We start from the raw sequence: 19,254 nt of genomic DNA, 5'->3' as shown, positions 1-19,254 counted from the left end.
GCCCGAAGAAAAGTTGAACTGTCACTTTTCATTCCACGTGAACTTAAAACCAGGATATTATCAAAACGGAAACGACCTATGAGCTGCATGTCCCAAACCACGTGCTCTGAAGAGAAGGCTCACAACACTCCCATGGGAGGGTGCGAACGCAGACAGACCCAGTAACACGGCGGGGCTGTGCTCCCAAACCTGCTCTTTCTCCCCAGTTCTGCAAGGAGCCAGGGCTGGAGAGTAGACACCTCGACGAAGCTACCAGAATCAGATGCCGGCATGAAGAGGCCCAGCTCCCGCCCTCCTGTGGCGTCTACACCCGCAGACCCGGCCACGTGAAAGCACAAGAAGCCCACGGGAACAAGCAGCCCCGCTCCCCGGGTGACCAAGCACAACTCACCTTCATTCCGTCCACATCCAGGACGCTGAGCGCCGAGTGACTGTCTGCAAAAGTCACCAGCATCTGCCCTTGGTTGATCCTGGGAGAAATGAGATTCGCCAGGTCAGCCCGGGAGTGTGCCCTCCAGCGAGGCGCGCACCAGCCCCGCCATGTGCGCGTCCCTACCTGACAAGCAGGATCGTCCCGTAACTGCCCAAGGTCTGCATGAGCTCCGTGCGCACGTCCTCGGGAAATTCGTTTTTCTCTTCGGAGGTTGGCGACTGAAGGTTGACGACGACGGTGGCGTCCCTGGGGCCCTGGAAAGAGGACACTTCCTGGAACACCCTGTCCCGAGCACCCACATCGACTTCTTGCACTTCCACCTCCACGATGGCCAGCACGGGTCTGCGTCAGACACGGAGGGAAGACGGGGCACCGTTAACTCGGGACAAGACATCCCCCAGCCCTGGCTCCGTCCTGACACCACTGTCAACAGTAAACCTACACCATGACACAGCCTGTGTATGTGGCCCCCTCCCCATGCCACGGTCCCCGGAACTAAGCTCTCCGGTCCCGGGGTTTCAGTCTGTCTTTCCCCAACCTTACTCTCTCGGCATTTCTATCTACGGATGATGTGAGAGAGAACCACACCAGCCATGAGCAAAGCTTCTTTACGTGCAGCCCCAGGACTGCCGAGAAGAGGGGATTCTCCCTGGGCTAGGGGTTCAAGCTTTTTGGGGGGCTGTTTGGCAACCTGTGTTAGGAAACTCAAAAATGTTCATCTTTCGACCAACGACTCTCAATTCTAGAACTTTGTTCTAAGGAAATGACCAGACGGTCAGACAAAGATTTATACACGAGGTTGATCACTACAGCACTGCTGATGGAAGGGACAAAGGGGAAACAATCTAACTGTCCCAGGATAGGGAATGCGTTAGGTTACGATGCAGCCACACGACCATATGCCATGCACTCATTACGAATAATGTTGTAAAAATCTGACATACACGGAAAAACCGATCAGCAGGAAATAATGCAAACCTTGTTGTAATTTTTATACAGGGATGGGTTTACTCTACAAAAAATTTAGAAAATCCTTTCTTATGAAGATTATGTAATCTTACTGAAGACATTTACAACATCAGGTGGAAACAAAGCATAATACAAAATAGCATAGAATACGGTGGCAACCTTTAAAGCCAGGGAACATTGAAAAAATGAAGAGATATGGGTGGTAAATCCGTCGTACCCCCCCAAATTCATATTACTACTATTAGATTTTTTTTTGCCTCTAGAAGCAAGAAAAAAGAAGACGGAGAAAAATCTGACACAGGAATATGCGCTGAGGGTTTTTTAAAAACTTTTTGTGGGAGAAAAACTTTCCCGAGGAGCCTCATGTGTTAGAAGCGGAGCATCTCTGATGAAAGTGGGTACGGACACGGGAAGGCAGCCTCACTCACTCAGCAATGAAAAGGGATCAATTACTGACACACCAGCAACTGGAAGAAGCTCCAGAGAAAAAAGCCGGTGCCCCAATTCTGCTCCATTTTATAACATTCTTGAAATGACAAAATGCTGGAAAAGGAGAAAAGACGAGTGGTTGACAGGGGTTAGGAAGGAGTGTGGGAGGGAGGGAAACGAGGGTCCCCGTGGTGACAGACGTTCTGTCCCGACCATATCTAAGCCAACATCTGGGTGTGAGGCTGCGCTGTAGATTACAGGGCCTTACCGCTGTGGGGAGCTGGGTGAAGTGTGCACGGGATCCCTACATTATTCCCTATAACTGCATGCGAGTCTGTAACTACCTCACAGTCAAAAGCTTAATTAAAAAAACTAATGTAGCAAGTAAGAAAGCAAATGCTAACAGTTCACATAACATAGTCCTAATTTTCTTATCCACATTTAAACATCTACAAGCTTGCGTGCACGTGCACACACACTACACACAGGTTAACGTTTCGGTGCAAAATGTACGTGGAAAATGCAGTGGAAAGACACATAACGAACTGTCACCAGGCACGGTCTCAGGGCTTGGGCCTATGGATGATTTGTCTGTGTATACTTCCCCTAAGTGTCAAGAACCAAGATGTTCTGGTTTTGTAATTAGAAAAATCAATAAATGTCTGAGATGCGTCTCAGACCAGGATGCTCAGATCCGCACTGCCCAGTCTTCCCAGCTAAGTAAATGCTACTTCATCCTGGTAGCTGCTCAGGCCAGAAACTCTGGACTCATCCTCACCTTGTCTCTCCCACACCCCACATCCACTCCATCAGCCAGTTCTGCAGGCTCCACTTTCAAAACCTATCCAGAACCCACCACTGCTCACCACGGCAACCCACGACCACCCTGGCCCAAAGCCACCCCGTCCCTAGCTTCCTCCCTGCCTCCCTCCTTCCATGCTGGCCCCGCTGGAGTTTCTTCAGGTGACTCTGGTCTAACCTGGCCACACAATGCCACCGCGCTCAGAGTGAAGCCCAATGTCCTTTTTATGGCCCACAGGGTTCCACGCAGGCTGACTCTTGTTCATCTCACCTCGTTTCCTATGACTCTTCCCCTCACTCTTCTCTCTCCAGCCTCTCTCTCCTCCGAACTCCTAGATGTTCACTCCACACTCCCGCTCTGGAATGCTCTCTCCCTGATACCCACATGGCTCCCACTCTCACTTCCTTCAGGTCTCGGCTCCAAGGTCACCAGAGGCACCTTCCCTGAACACCGGGTGTGTAATAGCACCAACCCCTTGACTGACCCCGGCCACTACTTTTTTTTTCATTCATGACACTTCTGTTTCTTGTCTGTCTGTCCTCACTAGAAAATTCCTTGAGAGCACGGTATCATCTGTTTTCACTGCTTTTCCTCAGTGCCAGGAACGGGGCCTATATATCAATATAAGGCCCCCCAATAAATACTGGTTAAATGAATGCTTCTAAATATACTCGCTGAACTAGCAAACCTGAAAGTCATACATCTGTAGATTTCCCCACGCTCATCTCTAGGTATGTATTTGCAACAGCAACTAGAAATCAGAAACATGGAAAGATTTCGACCTAGTGACTGACCAACTGCTCACCACCAACTCTCTTTCTTAATTTCTTTTCTTGTAAAAGTTGAAACTGACATGACAGTTTTGGCAGCAGCCTTGGGAAGGTCAAATGCCATCTTCTGTCTTTAAAGGTGTTCTACAAGAATAACCTCCCTCTGTGGCCAGTCCCGGTGCATGCCGAGCTGACAGACCTCTGCTGCTCTGTTCCATCCTTAATCCACAAGGCACTAGGCCAAAGCAACAGCTCAGAGCATCCAAAACCCTGAATGCAACTCTGTAAAACCCTATGGTGTTTGTAACAATGAAACATTGGGAAAAATATTCATCGGTAGATGAATGGGCAAATCACGTGGATAGAGTTAGCGGAATACCGGACAGCGGTTACAAATGCAAGAGTCAGATCTCTAGTAATGACGTGACTGTATCTCAAAAATGGTAAGTAACAAAAAAAGCAAGTTGCACGATGACATAATGTATCAGAATTTAAAAGACATAAAATACCACAGGTTGTGTCTTCGCAATTTTCATAATAGATGTTACCTGTGACATGGAGCAATGACTAAGTGTTAACAGTGATTAATTCTTAGTGGCAAGTACACAGCTACTTGTCATACTGTTCTTTGCTCTTTACTGTGTGTCACACACGCACACACATGCATTCGGATAGGGAAGGCAGGGCCGTTCTCTGCGGGGAGCAGCTGACCCCGCCTTCCTCAGCAGAGGATGTGCCCACGGCAGCCAGGACCGTACCTGTGGTCAGACGCTTGCAGCTCTGCTCGGCCGTAATACTTGAGGGCACCAGGAGACCAGGCATGTCCGACTTTGGTGTCAGCGTCCAGATCGTTGTCCAGAAGGTTGAGTTCTCCAGCTACTCACGGGGATTCCAATCAAGAGACACACATACAACACAAAATTGTATCAACACTCATGAAGGCCGATTACAGACACGTGCACCAGGGAGCTGCGTCACGGACCACCTCCTGTCTCAGACTCAGTCGTTCTAACCCCCTGGGCTTGAAACCCTGTCAAAGTGGCCTTGGGGCCTGGGGTGAAAACTCCACCCCAGCGGGCAAACTGGGTGAGAACACAGAAACCGCTGCTGCGGGGATTTTGCCTCAGGCCCATGGGAAGCAGGAGATGTGCAGCTCTTTGTACAGCAGGAGATGCAGAGACTAAGAACCTGAGGGCATCCAGCCTCTTGCACAGATGTCCACAAAAGTGATCTGAACAAATACGCATCTTCTCAATCTGCAGGTGAGATTTCTGGGCCTTGAAATCTCAGCATCCGTCTCGCCAGAAAAGCTTAGTTGTTTATGTATTAGTTTATAGGCATTCAAATTTTAAACAAACTGCACTTCCTAGCTGGGTATCAATAATTGTTCAAAACATGATAGACCACTAATTGATTAAAAAAACAAAAAAACAAACAAAAAACCCTCTCATCTTTCCTGTGTCTCGCTCATATTTGGTTTGGAATCGGGGCTTTAAGCAGATAGAGTTCGGCTGAGGAAAATGGGCTGGAGAAAAGGCACGAGCGTGAGAGGCAGAAGCGCCGGAGAGGAAGAGCTGTAGCCTCTCTCCTCACCCCTGCCGGGAACAGAAGGTGGCAGGGTGGTGCAGGGGGACAGCCGTGAGGCAGGGATTGCGGGAGCCAGGAGCAACTCCCAAAGCTTAGGGCTAACATCCGGGATGACTTTTGAGTAGTTCTGGGTTATCCAGAGAATTGCTATTTATATAACAAAGAGCGCTGGACTAAAGAAAAGTGATCTTCCTTCTATGGTACTGATCACTTGCCCTCTTCCAGCTCTGAAAGCGCACACATCTCAGGCACCTGTTCTGTCGAAAGGATGCCTCTTCCTCCACCACAGGACCCTGTCCGTCCAGGCCGGGGTGCGGCATTTGTCACTTGTGTCGTAGGCAGCAGAGCCAACATCATACTTGTAGGTGGGTCCAAAGTCAATGGTGCCTTCGTGAAAGTCTTTAAAAATCTGTTGGGAGAAGTCACAGGACCCTCTTAGTTCTCCTAGATCACGTACATTACATGCAAATAGAAGGCACGTTCCAGAGTGGTTTTTATTCCTAAAGTAACAGAAGCTATATCGTATTTGCAAATATGTCAAAAACTGGACATATGTGTGCCTCTTAATTGGCAAAAATAATGATGATTATCACTTTGTTCTGCTGACTTACACACCGTTGGGTCTCCCACCACCTCAGCACCCCATCTGTCACACGCCTGTGTCAGCGCCCGTGTGACACTGACACGCACAGGCCGAGGGGAACGCCTGGCCCAGCCCCAGCAAGGCCTTGATCCGTATTTGTTAACAAAACCAATTGGGTAAAAAGCAGCCCAGAACTGAAGTCCGGCCCTCCTCCGTCTTCACTTAGCCCTGGTCCAGCCCTGATGCTGCGGGAAGACCCAGGAACAGACATTCACTCAGCGCCCGAGGGGAAGGGTGTGGAGAATATTGGCAGGAGGGAGAGAGACCCTTTGCAGGAAGGAGTAGTGTGGCTACTCTGCCCTCTGGCCACCCCCAGCGACCCGTGTCACTGAGGGGGGACGACAGAAAACCTCGAGGAACATCCAGGTCTCACTGCAGGAGGAGCCTTAACCTCCCTGCCTGCACCATCTAACCCACTGCATTTTCACCAGGTAGATGGAACTTAGCTGTGCCTCCCTCCCCTCAGCCTGTCCTGCTAGGAAGCACACAGGCACCAAAACAACAAACAGTTTCAGGTGGGAGAGAAGATAAGTTTTGAGTCATGTGGGGGCTAGCCAGTGTGACCCTGAAGAACTGAGGACAGATTCTATAGTTGAATCTTCCCTATTACATCATGGCCTAAGGAGGCACTAAAAGACCACACCAGGTCAGGGAGGGGAAGTCTCATCGGAAGCGTGACAGTCTTGGGCTCTGTCATGCCTCTGTTTACGGACTGTGTGACCTTGGACACGGTGTTTGACCTTGGCCTCAGTCTTCTTATCTATAAAATGGGTGTGATACCTAATCTGTAGGATGGTCTTGAGGATTATGTGTACAAATTGGTGTGTAAAGTGTATTAGATCTTGTTAGTGTATTAATTTATTTGTTAGTATGTTCACTAACAAGAAACAGAGATATCACCAAAATAAAATGTTTTGAGCAGAATCTAGCGTGTCACTTGCTGGTTTAGTGTACCTGACACACAGCCGTCCCTACGAGCGTCACCCTGCATACAGGGCACGTGGACTGCGTACATCACTCCCACCAGCCTCACCGGCCATGTGCTCAGATGCTGACATGGGGCTGTCTGAAGCAGCTTGGACTCAAACTGGGCACAGTTGGACCAGGGCTCAGCTTGTGCGAAGGAGGAAGGGACAGCTGGCCCCCCCTCCAACCACAGAGTGTGCGCAGAGAGGATCCTGTCGCCCTGAGCTCCTGCGGTGGCTTACGTGTGTCCAGTGTCCTTTCATAGAGCAATGGCCCCTCTGGGCATGAGAAGACACAGACCCTGACCGTGGCCACCGAAAGGAGGAACAGGACGTGAGTGCGGATGGACGCTCACGTTTCTCTAACTTCTTATGCCAGACACCTTTTTTTTACCATTATCAGAATCAGTTAAATTCACCCATGAAGCTTAATTTGCGAATGCTAGCATGTACATTTAGCAGAAGCTATTCCATGTTGGAGCAGGTGTTAAAAACTATTTTAAAAGCACAACTTACTTTTCCACTTGATTTCTGTAGCTGTAGCTGATCAAATTCCAGGAGCTTCTTCCAGTCTTGGCGTTTAACAAAATAGAAGACTTCTTCGTAAGTGAGATCAATGCGGTAGTTGAAATCTCCGCACCAAAACACATAATCGTGAGAAAAAATGTTTCTTCCCTAAGTCATAAAAAAAAAAAAAAGCTGATTCGGCCCATTGCAAGGAAGGTGGGAGAAGGGAGAAAAATAAACTCACCGTACAGATGATAAGCAGATGTGTTTTTCTTAAAATGTTACTTAAGAAAAGTCTGCTAGAGCATCTCATTTTTCACTAATCCCATAAACTTACTGAGGGACTTTCCATTGGCTTAATTTTCAAATTTTAAATAGTGTTTTCGAGTGGTTTGGAGAAAGCTCCAACTGTAACAGAGGAAGCATGACTACCAATATTGGTGTTCACTCTGCCGAGTGGATCTCAGCCATCAGGATGTACCCCTGCTTTGTTACGTCTGTATCCTAAGACGCATTGCCCAAACATTCAGTGTTACGAGAACGCGGTTTAAGAAAATAAATATAAACGCTCAGGACACGCAACTTCGTAAAACCTGGTGGATTTCATACATTTTCATCCTGTGACCCTCCACCTCTCTCTCTCCCCCTCCCCCACCTTGCCCAGGGCAGCCCTGGAGAGCTGTGGCATCTTCCCCTCCCTTCCCCAGGAATCACGACAACAGCAGCAGCACGATATCAGCTGTCTACAATGCTGGGCTCTGTTCTGCGGCACACTGTTCTCCCAGCAGCCCTGTGAGGCACACACTAATGGCTCTTACAGATTAAAAAAAAGAAGTGCAGAAACTTTGCTGACGGTTACACCGCTAGTACCTGATAAAGATAAGACATGAACTCAGATCTGCCAAGCTCCAAAATCTGTTTCCGTTATACAAAAGGCTGAAATGATCACAGCCCAATAAAATGAATGTGCAGAGCATCACTGCCTAACAGAACACTCCGTAGTGATGGACATGTTCTCTACCCGTGCTGTGCAGAACACGAGCCACCAGCCACATGTAGCCATCGAACACCTGACATGTGGCCAGTGTGACCGAGGGATTTTTAGTTTTATTTAATGTGAGTTATTTTACATTTAAATAGCTACTTGTGGCTAGTGGCTACTCTGCTGAACAGGTACAGAGTATTAACTTATAGGTACCATCAATACTTCTGTTGAAAATAGCTATAGTATAAACCCTTTAATTATTTTAAATGTGTCCCACGTTTGCTACTTTGAAACAGCACTTTTTAAGTGAGAAGGGTTGGACTTTTCTTTTTTAACTACATAGACCCAGAAAGAAAATATTAGTCCTACATAATCTGGAAAACTACAATTGCAAATTTCCCAACTCATTTATTTTATAATCCAAGAAATAAAACCTCCAACAAGGATTACAGCACTTCTTAATGAAAACTAAGGAATTTTTGCCTTGAGGGCAGCCCAGCGAACAGGGTGTCAGTTTTAAGGGATCTGGCCTCACAGGGAAGAGCTCCGTGACCCAGCCAACCTTGTCTCAGGCACGCGCAGAATGTGTGGCAGGAACGGCTAAAGTCTACCCTCACTGCTGGGAAATAGGTGTCTGCACCAGGGTGAAGGTGTGCGGGACCACCATCTTTGCACAGAAAGGAAAACATCCAAATCTGAATTCAAAAAGATCCCCCGGCTTCAGAATGAAAGCCTCTGGACCACCACTAGAGGGCGGCACGACGCATGGTACTGGCAACCGCGAGACCGTACCGGGACCCAGAGCTCCCGAGCCAAGAATTCACTGGTTTCAAAAACGTGTATTCTCTTCTGAGCCACAACAGAATGTATGCGTGAGTCTCAAGAAAACCAAGTCTTATACTGGTTGGATTCAAATGTTCTTCACCAACTTGGACAAAGCATGGACGCACTGGTTTTCTTTCCCCATTGCATACAGTTGAATTAGAATAAGAAAACGCAGGGCACGTCGGGACATTCAGGAAACGCACAGAGTTACAGGAGGCAGAACGCTCCTGAGCCGGACTCCCTGCTCACCGCTACTGCAGCACCCCTGGTCATCTCCCTGCCACCAGTGCTGAGCCCCCAGGGGCAGGGACCCTCCTACGGTCGTATCGCCACCGCCTGCCCGTATCAGCAGCTCAGAATACCGTGTGGGGGGCGGACCCGAGCAGGGGGCCCTCACACGCCACTGCCTCGCTGCTCACCATCGGGAAGCTCAGCCTCTGGGTGATCTCCCTGTAGTCCTCGTTCCTCTCCTTCACCTGGGACTGCCCGGCCGTCAGGTGGCTGCAGACGAAGCAGAAGCTGCTGCTGTGGAACTGGAAGCGGATGGCCACGGCGCCCTTGTTCCCCGCCTTTCCCCCCATGCCCGTCTTCACTGTGTCGATCGCCACGTCCCTGGAACAGAGAATGCACACGCGGGGGGGCCTCTCAGTGGCTCCGAAGGCAAAGCATGAGCAGCTTTGCTACAGAGAAGATCCGGGCGGCAGCGCGAGGCTTGCGGATCTGAGAGCCTCAAAGGCATCGGCTCAGAGGCTGGCTCATCCCATCTTCAGCGGCCAGGCCGCACGGGGACAGCGCGACTGCCATCAGCTCCGCATCACTCCTGACCCTCCTCTCATCGTGGGCAGCTGCCCCGTGGGAGAGGCTGGAGCATCCTCTCCACGGCCCCAGCTCCGAGGTGCTCACATGAGCACCCCACAAAGCAGCTGAATCACCTCCACCCCGGCCCTCCGCTGCCGGTCTCGCTGCTGCTGCGGCAGAAGCAGCGTGGAGTTCCCCGCCCCCAGCCCCATCCCACACGGCTCTTCTGCAAGGTATAGGGGTTGCCATCAGGTAATCGACGCATTTGAAACAACAGAAACCACCCAGTTCTCTATGCTGGGCTGGGCGGGTGGTTTCCAAGCAGACGCCTGGCGTTAAAATGCCAGCTTACAATGCACACAGGTGAGCGCGTAGGTCCACGGGACCAGGGGCCGAAGCAACTGTCACCCAGCAGACAAGGGACGGGGATAACCTGCCACAGTGTGTGAGCTTGAGGCTAAAGGGACACAGGTGTTGGGACCTTCGTTGGCACCCGGGAAATCCGGAGCCCCTCGGCCTCACTCCCTTCTTCATGTTGTATCTCTGACCTTGACCCTAACCTCTCCTCTACTCTGACCGTAACTGACTTTAGCCACTCACTGTGGACACTGCCAGACTGTCGCAGCGAACAGTTGGGGCACAAAGACTTTAACGTTTCCCGAAGGCCACAGAAGAGGATTATGAGCACAGAGCGCAGTCTTGCTCTCCAAGTATCTGTCTGGTGCAGGCAAAGGCAAAGACCAGAGGACGTTCCAACAACATGAATGAGACCAGGGAGCAATGCGTGCTCCTCCCAAACCTTAAAATCCCCAGGCACGCACGCACACGCACACACACACAGACACGCGTGCACGCACGCACACGCACACACACACAGACACGCGTGCACGCACGCACACGCACACACACAGACACACGTGCACGCACGCACACACACACACAGACACGCGTGCACGCACACGCACAAACACAGACACGCGTGCACGCACACGCAGACACGCGTGCACGCACGCACACAGACACGCGTGCACGCACACACACACGCGTGCACGCACGCACACGCACACACACACAGACACGCGTGCACGCACGCACACACACAGACACGCGTGCACGCACGCACACGCACACACACAGACACACACACACACAGACACACACACACACATATGGGCTTTCCTAAAAGACACGCTTTTCCTAAGCTTTTCCCCTTTCTGACATTCACAAAACTGTCACTTTGGAGACCCAATAGTGGGGTGACAGTGGTAGAGGCTTTCTGCCCACACATCTTATTTAGAATTCTTTTAAAAAGAGACAAAAGAATTGGCATTTCCTGATGAGTTACCCAGCTCTTGGTCAGAGGTTTCCTGTCTAACATTTCAGCAAGGAATCCCTTTCCTTGTGCAAAACTGAGCCTGGGTAACAACGATCATGAAACAGTCTTTCTAAAAGGGTCCAGCTTCCTGAGCTAGAAGGTTCCCACCGTGGCTTTTTAAATGCTGGACAATATTCTATTCAGCTCGGTTTTTCCTTGGGGGTTTTGCTACATTTATCTAAAATCATGGCAGGTCCTGATTCCTGTTGCAGGAAGGGGGTGGGGGGAAGGAAGTCAGAATCAAACAATCCCGTGTTCCCCCAGATGTGCGTAAGCGAAATGTTCTTACCTGATGAAGGGGACGTGGTACGGACGTACAAAGATATAAAGACAGACGCCCACCAGCTGTGCCGAAGTCAAGAGAATGTACCTATGAGAGCGTGAGATGGCTTTCTGAAGCTGCTCCCCCCACATCTTCCTGTTGGTGGTACTGGAGAAAAGAAGGATGCTGTTGAGTGTGAGCTGGAAGCAGGCTCTCCCACCTATAAACTCCTCTAGCCCTTAGTTGGGTCTTTATTGACGTCACGCTGCCTGCGCTCCTGCACTAGTGCCATGTGAGCCTTAATCCCTGCAATGGGCTATCCGCATATTTCTGGGTGTGTTGTACACATCAAACATGTGCCCCACCCAACCCCTGCCACCTGAACCCCCAGCACAGGGCCTTGCTCATAAGACCTCCATAGAACCAGGTGTTATTATTTGTTCAGAAAGCACCTTGAAATGGACTAGGAAAGAAAGAGTCCTGCTGACCTCACACCAAATGTTAATCCAGTGGTTTTCTTTCCTTTGTTTCTTTCTTACACTCACACACAGGAAACGTGAGTCAGCCCCCGCCCAGCCCGGCCCATGCCCTCGGGGCTCACACATGCCAGCTCGCAGCGTGAATCAGCCTGGACTCGTGGCCGAGGCAGCAGCACCCACGGAGCACTGAGCCTATCCCACCCTTCCTTCTATTTCCTTAATCAGCAAAGAGAGAGGAAGGGAGAGGCGTATGTCCGTGAGGTCGTGGTGGGAGCACAGTCAGAATGCAGAAACTCCCGGCTCAGGATCCCACCCCACCGCGCCTGGCCGCCTACCTGGCATTGACGATATTCCCTGCACTCAGTTCCACCATCTCTTCAAACCCCACGGCAAATATGTCAGCTGGGCTGCTGTCATCTGCAGAACAAGCAGAAGACGAGGGAAGTCAGACCCACGGAGGCCTGTGCTGGCCCACGGCCTGGGGGACCCCTCAGACCACGTGGTGAGCTCCACGCGCCAACCTCCTTCCAGCTCCCACTGTGCCCACGGCTCTTCCCTGGCTACATCCTGGGCGTGTCACTAACCTCTCCAAACTCTGCTGCTTGCTCTGCAAAAGGGACGGTAGCGGCCACCTCGCAGGGTGGTCGTAAAGCGTAAATCAGAGAACACGTGTAGAGTGCCTGGACCGATAACTCCCACACGCAGCAGACACCGCCCCCCCCCAACCAGACCCTAAGTTGCCAGGGGGCAGAACTGGCTCATACTTGGTTGTGTCCCTCAGTACTTTTCACAGCGCTGGGCCAGCCTTGCTGGGATCATGTCTGACCGTGGTCCTGTCCCAGGGCACTGTTGTCCTGGTGGTCAGAGAAGGGGACATCCAGCCCTGCTTGGGACCCGCTCGGATGAAATCTGCCCCAGAAATGCCTGGTTTACAGGAAGCACAGCGAGCAGAAGCGTTGCTCATCCGTTCTCTCTCTGTCCCCTTTAACAGGGAATCTTAGGTTAATAGAAGCCCTGCAGCCACCTGCTGCCTGCCTCCCGATGTGTCCTGACGCTTAGCTGCCTGAGGCATCCCAGGGACTCGGAACAAGGTCCTCGAGCTACGCTGCCCCCAAGCCCCTGCCACATGCGGACAGCGCACAGAGAGCGGGGACGGGGCTCTGGGCACCGACCCGGACGGCTGTCGATCAAGGTACGTAAGCAGAGCTGACCCCGCCCTCCACCGCACATCAACAGGGAACCGGACCACGAGTCTTTCCAGAATCCAAGCAAGCGGGAAAAAGCGAAACCCCTACGTAAACGCTGACTGGAGAAAAAGTACATGTTCGAATCCTGAGTTCTCAGGCCACTAAATATTACCTTGCACGATAGAAGACAAAAGGTGAGGTGTCAACCCTGGAATTGTTTTATTCTTAAAAGGTACACAGGGAATTCCCTGGCAGTCCAGTGGTTAGAACTCCACACTTTCGGTGCCAAGGGCCTGGGTTCGATCCCTGGTCGGGGTACTAAGATCCCGCAAGCCGCGGCCCAAAAAAAAAAAAACAAACCAAGTGTCTGTGATCTAACCTTCCACAGAGCTTTCTAAACATTCCAAGGAGCGAGAAGGCCAAATACCCAACTTGCCAAGTCCACCTTCGGACGAGGCGAGATGGCGGCCGGGGGTCTGCACCTGTCGCCCTGTCCCGGCCACACTCACCCTGGGATCCAGAGACTCTGGAAGACACGGGCGCGTCCAGCAGCCACTCAGCCAGCTCGGCAGTGCCCAGCAGGTTGCTCCGGAACTGCTTCCCTCCATTCACGTTCCAGGTGCCCACGGCGACGCGCACCGGCTTGAAATTCGTGAACTCCGACTGGCGCTCCGACATGGCTTGCAGGATCCTGGGAGTCACTGTTGGGGGCACAGAAAGGCCATGTTTGCACCCCTATCCCCACGCACCTCCCCCCGAAACATGGCCAGGCTCTCCATCAGAGGGGGATGCACGATCCCATCTATATGGACCAATGGGTGCTCCTTATAAAGGTGCTAAGAGGCTAAAAGCCACCCACGAACACGTTCCTGTGGCACTTCTGCCATAATGTCCCCTCCGCACCCTTCCCCCAACACAGCCACAGAGGCTGCGACGTCAGATCACAGGGAATCTCATCCTCGGCGGGCACGCACGATCCCGTGGGAATTTCATCAAGGGGACACTGCAACTTTCCATATTAAATATACACACACGGAACTTTAAGGGTCTGACACCCATCTTTGCATTTTCCACCTACCAATCCGCATGCCTGAAATGTTTTGTTTTACCTTAGACTTAAGCCTTTAAAAAATCATTACTCTGAGCCAAGTCCATCCTCTTAGATGGCCGAAATACAGTCCATTTTTTAAACTAGGGGCTTAGCCCAAATATCTATCACATTTACTTTGCTATGAAACAAGACTCACTGTCCTACTCAGAGCTTCTTTCCACATTTATTGAGCTGGCCTTGTCTCCAGGGCTGACACAAATGTCACCTGGGCTACCAGAAGCCAAACAGGAGTTCCCCCAATAAAATAATAAAAAATAAAAAAAGTAGAAAAGGGGTGTGAAGTCATTTTAAGCACGGGCAAACTAATTTTTCAAAAACACCAAAAATTTCTAAACCAAGAGTTATACATTTTTCTAAGGAAAAATGCCGGGTCTCCCCTTCTTTTCCATGAGCCCTGTAATGTTTACAGGCTCTACGGGATAAGATGCCACTAAAATTTCCCCAAAGAAACCTCTAGCTCACTTACATGTGGAATCTTACACACACACACACACACACACACACACACACACAATGAACTCATAGATACAGAGAACAGTTGTCAGAGGTTGGGGTGTGGGTGTGGCGAGGTGGGTGAAGGTGGTCAAAAGGTAGAAACTTCCTGTTAAACAAGTCCTGGGAATAAAAGGTACAGCGTGGTGACTACAGTTAACAATACCGCGTTGTATATTTGAAAGGCGCTAAGAGAATCATTCTTAAAAGTTCTCATCACAAGAGAAAAAACTGTAACTGTGTGTGGTGATGATGTTAACTAGACTTACTGTGCTAATGATTTTGAAACATATACAAATATCAAATCATTGTGTTGTATACCTGAAACTAATGTAATGCTATATATCAAATATATCTCAAGTAAAGAAGAAAGAAAAAAGGAAACCTCTAGCTATTGAGGGAATCATGACAGTCCTGCCCCTGAGAGTGGAAGGTGTCCTCATCCCTGGGAGAGTTCTACAGGGTTCTGGGGCCAGAACAGAAACAGGAGGCCACCCTCATGGAAGACTCCCCACAAATGATACCTGGCAATGGGAACAAGAACCCTTTCAAGCTGAGAAAGATTCCTGGATGAGTTAACACTCAAAGACATCGACTCTGACCCCAGTGGACCCTTCTCCACTTCTCCCCGCCTCTCGGTTTGGAAATGGTGCAAATTAAGAAAGTAGAAGAGTGAGCTCTCACGTGAGTCCAGAAAGCACCGGGAACCACAGTGACAGCTGGTATTGTGGACACAGTTTTTTGTTTGTTTGTTTTTTGTTTGTTTTTTTGAGGTACGCGGGCCTCTCACTGTTGTGGCCTCTCCCGTTGCGGAGCACAGGCTCCGGACGTGCAGGCTCAGCGGCCATGGCTCACGGGCCCAGCCGCTCCGCGGCACGTGGGATCTTCCTGGACCGGGGCACGAACCCGCGTCCCCTGCACCGGCAGGCGGACTCTCAACCACTGCGCCACCAGCGAAGCCCTGGGGACACGTTTTTATCTTCTGTATATTGTGGTGTCTGACCTGCTGGCTGGGGAGAGACTGCCCCTCCCGGGGCTAAGCCAACTCTCAGACCCAGCCAGAGCCTGCTACACGCAAACAAGCCACCCAGAGCCGTACCTCCTCCTTCTGGCCGCATACCCCGGAGGGGACGTTCCTCTGCCTTAATCATCCTAGGACCAAGTCCCGTCCAACTAGAGCCCATCCCTAGCCCAAAGCCCCCACGGTTACTCCAACTAGCCATGCCTACACCTTGCCCGGCCTTCCCTATGGAAACCCCAATCAAGGCTGTGGCCTAAGTGCCCTTCTGCCTCCTGACCACCCTGGCGTCTGCCATGTGGTCCCGAGTGGCATTTCTAGGACCTGTGAGTGTATTAACTTTGTTTTTTCCTGAGCCTCTCCTCTGCCTCCTCGTGGGGCTGCACCCAGCTGAGCATCTCCTAAAATACGAAACACAGCGGCATTTGCTTAGATCAGCTGGTCAGACCATGAGACTGATCACGCTGGAGCCGTAATAGAAACAGCAGGCCACCCTCATGGAAGACTCCTTAAATGAGGGTTGGCAATGGGACCAAGAACGCATTCAAGCTGAGAAAGATTCCTGGATGGGTTAACGTTCAAAGACATGGACACTCTGAGAACAGTCAAGGATCAGATCTGAGCACAGAAGCTCCCTCCCGCTGCCCCGCAGCTCAGGGAGGCGCCTGCCACCCACCATCTGGGATGACGTGAGGGGTGGGAAGGCTGGCTAGCACCCCCCAACCATCGCCCTCTGGATCTCCCCAGGCAGAGCGGGAGCCCCTCACCCAGCAGGGCCTGGTTGTCCAGCAGCATCCTTCCTTTGTCCGCAGACTCTTCAGTGTAGACGTCCCCGACCAGCAGCAGCTTGATGGCCTCCTGCTTCACCCCGTCGAAGAAGTTGGACTGGATTGTGCGAGACACAGACCGGGCCCCGTCCTTCAGCTTCCCCACCTGCCACGGGCCGGACGACAGGCCGTGAGAGGGGCCCACACGGGCACCACCCGCCCCCCGCCCCCGCGGCCTGCCCTTACCTTGGCCTTCCCTTCCAGGGCCCGGCTGCCCGTGAACATCTTGCTCAGGCTGTGCCCGTTCAGAGACCACATGGCTTTGAAGGACTCCACGAAGCGGTCGGCAATGGGCTTTGAATTCAGCCCTAGGCTCTCAAGCTGCAGGTGGAGGACCTGGGAGAGGAGCGGACAGTGGTCACTAACTTCTCACCCGGAAGCTGCCCCGCAGAGGCCCAGGGGACACCACCAGGCACCATCCCCATGAGTTCCTACTCAGAGGGTTGCTGTGGGTGACTCTGTGCCCCCAGAGGACAGGGCACCCTCGCAGCAGAGAATGGGGCTTCTACGGCTCACCCAACTTTACCTATACTTCACCCAGCCCTCCTCTGACACCCTCCCCCTCCCTCCCCCATACTACCCGCAAAACAGGACAGCAAGGGATGGACGGCAGGCGGCGCGGACCCCACTCCTCCTCCCAGCGGTCAGCCAGGACAGGCCACCCAGGCAGCAGACCACAGGCTTCAAACTCCCTCCCAGGCTTCAAACCCAGCCTCATCTCAGGCGGTCTCACCCTGCCTTCCTCTAAGGGAACGTTCACAATAATCACTACCCACGGCTACCGTTTCTCCTTTGGGCCATGGTAGCACCTTTGGGCCACCATGTCCGGGGTGCATTCCAAAGAGTGTGTGAAAGTGTGCCTGTGATAGGCCAAAGGCATCTCACGGCATCGGCAAGCCAGCTACCCAGGGAGACCTCTCTCTAGATGCCGGACACGTCACTGTCCCCTCCCCACAGTGGGAACGTCAGCCCAGTGAGGCCTCCCTCATCTTGCCGACAAGGGTGCTGAGCCCAGCCCATCCCCCTGAAGGCACAGGACAGGACACAGACGGCCCGAGAGACAGACCTCGAGGGCGATGAAGCTCTGCACCGTGTTGGTTCGGTCCAGGCAGTCGAGACAGTTCATCCGCAAAGTGCCTTTCTGAAAACTTTGGGAAACAACACACACAAGTTACAAGTTCTGCTGGAAGGAGCACTGCCCGTGGCACAACGGCCCATCTGACTGCAGGCCCCCAAGGAGCCTCGTCCTGAGAAAGAACCCCTCACCTCCTCCCTGGGAGGCCGCCTGCCAACTAGAGCCCACCCGGGCAGCCCAAAGCCACCAGATTACTCAGCCCGGTGGATCCTAAGCTGTTTGTCTTTCCCACGGAAACCCCAGCGGGGGCTCCCCAACGGTACGCGGCGCGGTGGGTCCCAGCACTGCTGGAGGGGTGGCCGAGTCCAGAGCGCGCTCTCGGCAGCCTGCACACCAGGGCCGTCGCAAAGACAGTCAAATCTCGTTGTCACCCTAGTTACGTTCTAGAAAGTTGCGTGAACCGTTAGCGAACTGAACTGTCAGCAAAGCAGCAGCCGCGGAGCCACTGCTCCTGGGGGGCTATGTTCCCGTGAGCCTCTACTCGCGTATTTTCATCGACTAATCCGTACATAACCTTGTTTTATGTGTGTCTCTGTTTAAAGACACCTAATTTAATATATATTGTTGATTCATCCACAGTCAAGTCTTGGCCATCAGCGCTGTAACTCGTGCCTGAACGAACACACGTACTCTCTCCCTGAGGCACGTCACACCCTTCCTGGGCTTAGGACCCTGGACAGCACTTAGCACCACGCCTGGGGGGGCATTTTAAACAGTGAAATCTCCGACAAGATGCACAAAATAGCGAAGACGTGGCACCCTGCAGACAGTACGGGAACACCTGTTTGCAGGGGAGTTGAAACAAGAAGGCCGAGCGGGGCCCGGCCCCACCTCAGCCGGGAACGTGCACGGCAGGCGCCTCGACTTTCTCACTGTTCTGAGCAGGTTTGGTGAGTGACCGTGAAACGCTCCAGGAGTTTGGGGTCACAAATAAACTTCAGCAAGTGGGCAAATCTGCAAATATGGAATCGTGGAAACTGGACTTCCTTCTCCTCCACTCTGAGCAGGGAATCCACATCCCAGTTCCCTTAGGCAATGGGTTTATGCCAGCTGCCCCCGCTTCACTCTTGCTAATTTTCATCACAGTTCAGATGATAAGTTATATGGTCACCACGGCTCCACCGTTTAACCCGGTCCCCGCCATCAGTCCATTTTGCCAGAAAACCATGATTTATCATCTGCTCATAAAATTCACAAGCATCTCCGATTGTGGGAAGGGAAAGGAGAAGGCCAGAATCCAAGGTGCCCGATATCACCGAGCCCGCGGCCCCAGAAACTGCAAGTGTAGGAGCGGCGAGGGAGGGCGCACTCCCGGCAGAGCCCCTGCCACTCGGCAGCTCACCCGGCGGGACGACAAGATGCACGTGAGACTCACCGTGGACTTACATTCTTGCCCCTGGCAAACACATCAAAGTCATCCCAGTGCAGCTTCAACTGTGGCCTCAGCAGGTTCTCCAATTTCTCTAGCTTCCCGCCTTTGGCAAACTGATGGAAGTCAAAGTTGATCATAGGCGTGTCGCCAGCGTGGCAAGAAGCCCAGAGCAGCTTCTGAAAGGGGACGGAAGGGAGAGGGTGGCAGGGCATCTGAGCGGCCAACTGTGTCACTCGACACGGTGCAGGGCTTAGCTTGAAGGCTTACGGTGGACCCTGTGGTT

General features: G+C 52.1%; 1 protein-coding gene across 6 annotated transcripts in view; it reads right to left on the bottom strand.

The window, feature by feature from the left end:
• SYNJ2 (synaptojanin 2) overlaps nucleotides 1–19,254 on the bottom strand; it is a 100,046-nt gene that overhangs the window by 12,312 nt on the left and 68,480 nt on the right. For 5 of the 6 annotated variants that reach the window (XM_030853052.2, XM_060283875.1, XM_060283877.1 and 2 more), the window contains exons 8-20: nucleotides 18,975–19,147; nucleotides 17,531–17,612; nucleotides 16,651–16,800; nucleotides 16,405–16,570; nucleotides 13,526–13,717; nucleotides 12,165–12,246; nucleotides 11,378–11,518; nucleotides 9,335–9,527; nucleotides 7,115–7,273; nucleotides 5,243–5,399; nucleotides 4,162–4,279; nucleotides 557–775; nucleotides 392–470 (exon numbers count right to left, since the gene is read on the bottom strand). In XM_030853052.2, the coding sequence (XP_030708912.2) occupies nucleotides 392–470; nucleotides 557–775; nucleotides 4,162–4,279; nucleotides 5,243–5,399; nucleotides 7,115–7,273; nucleotides 9,335–9,527; nucleotides 11,378–11,518; nucleotides 12,165–12,246; nucleotides 13,526–13,717; nucleotides 16,405–16,570; nucleotides 16,651–16,800; nucleotides 17,531–17,612; nucleotides 18,975–19,147 (1,911 nt within the window). The remainder of the gene's footprint in view (nucleotides 1–391; nucleotides 471–556; nucleotides 776–4,161; nucleotides 4,280–5,242; nucleotides 5,400–7,114; nucleotides 7,274–9,334; nucleotides 9,528–11,377; nucleotides 11,519–12,164; nucleotides 12,247–13,525; nucleotides 13,718–16,404; nucleotides 16,571–16,650; nucleotides 16,801–17,530; nucleotides 17,613–18,974; nucleotides 19,148–19,254) is intronic. The other variant, XM_060283876.1, reaches the window with a different exon arrangement.

This window comes from Globicephala melas, chromosome 14, assembly GCF_963455315.2.
Source record: "Globicephala melas chromosome 14, mGloMel1.2, whole genome shotgun sequence".
Lineage (NCBI taxonomy): Eukaryota > Metazoa > Chordata > Mammalia > Artiodactyla > Delphinidae > Globicephala > Globicephala melas.
Note: the sequence above shows the minus strand (reverse complement) of the source record. Positions and strands in the feature narration are given on the sequence as shown.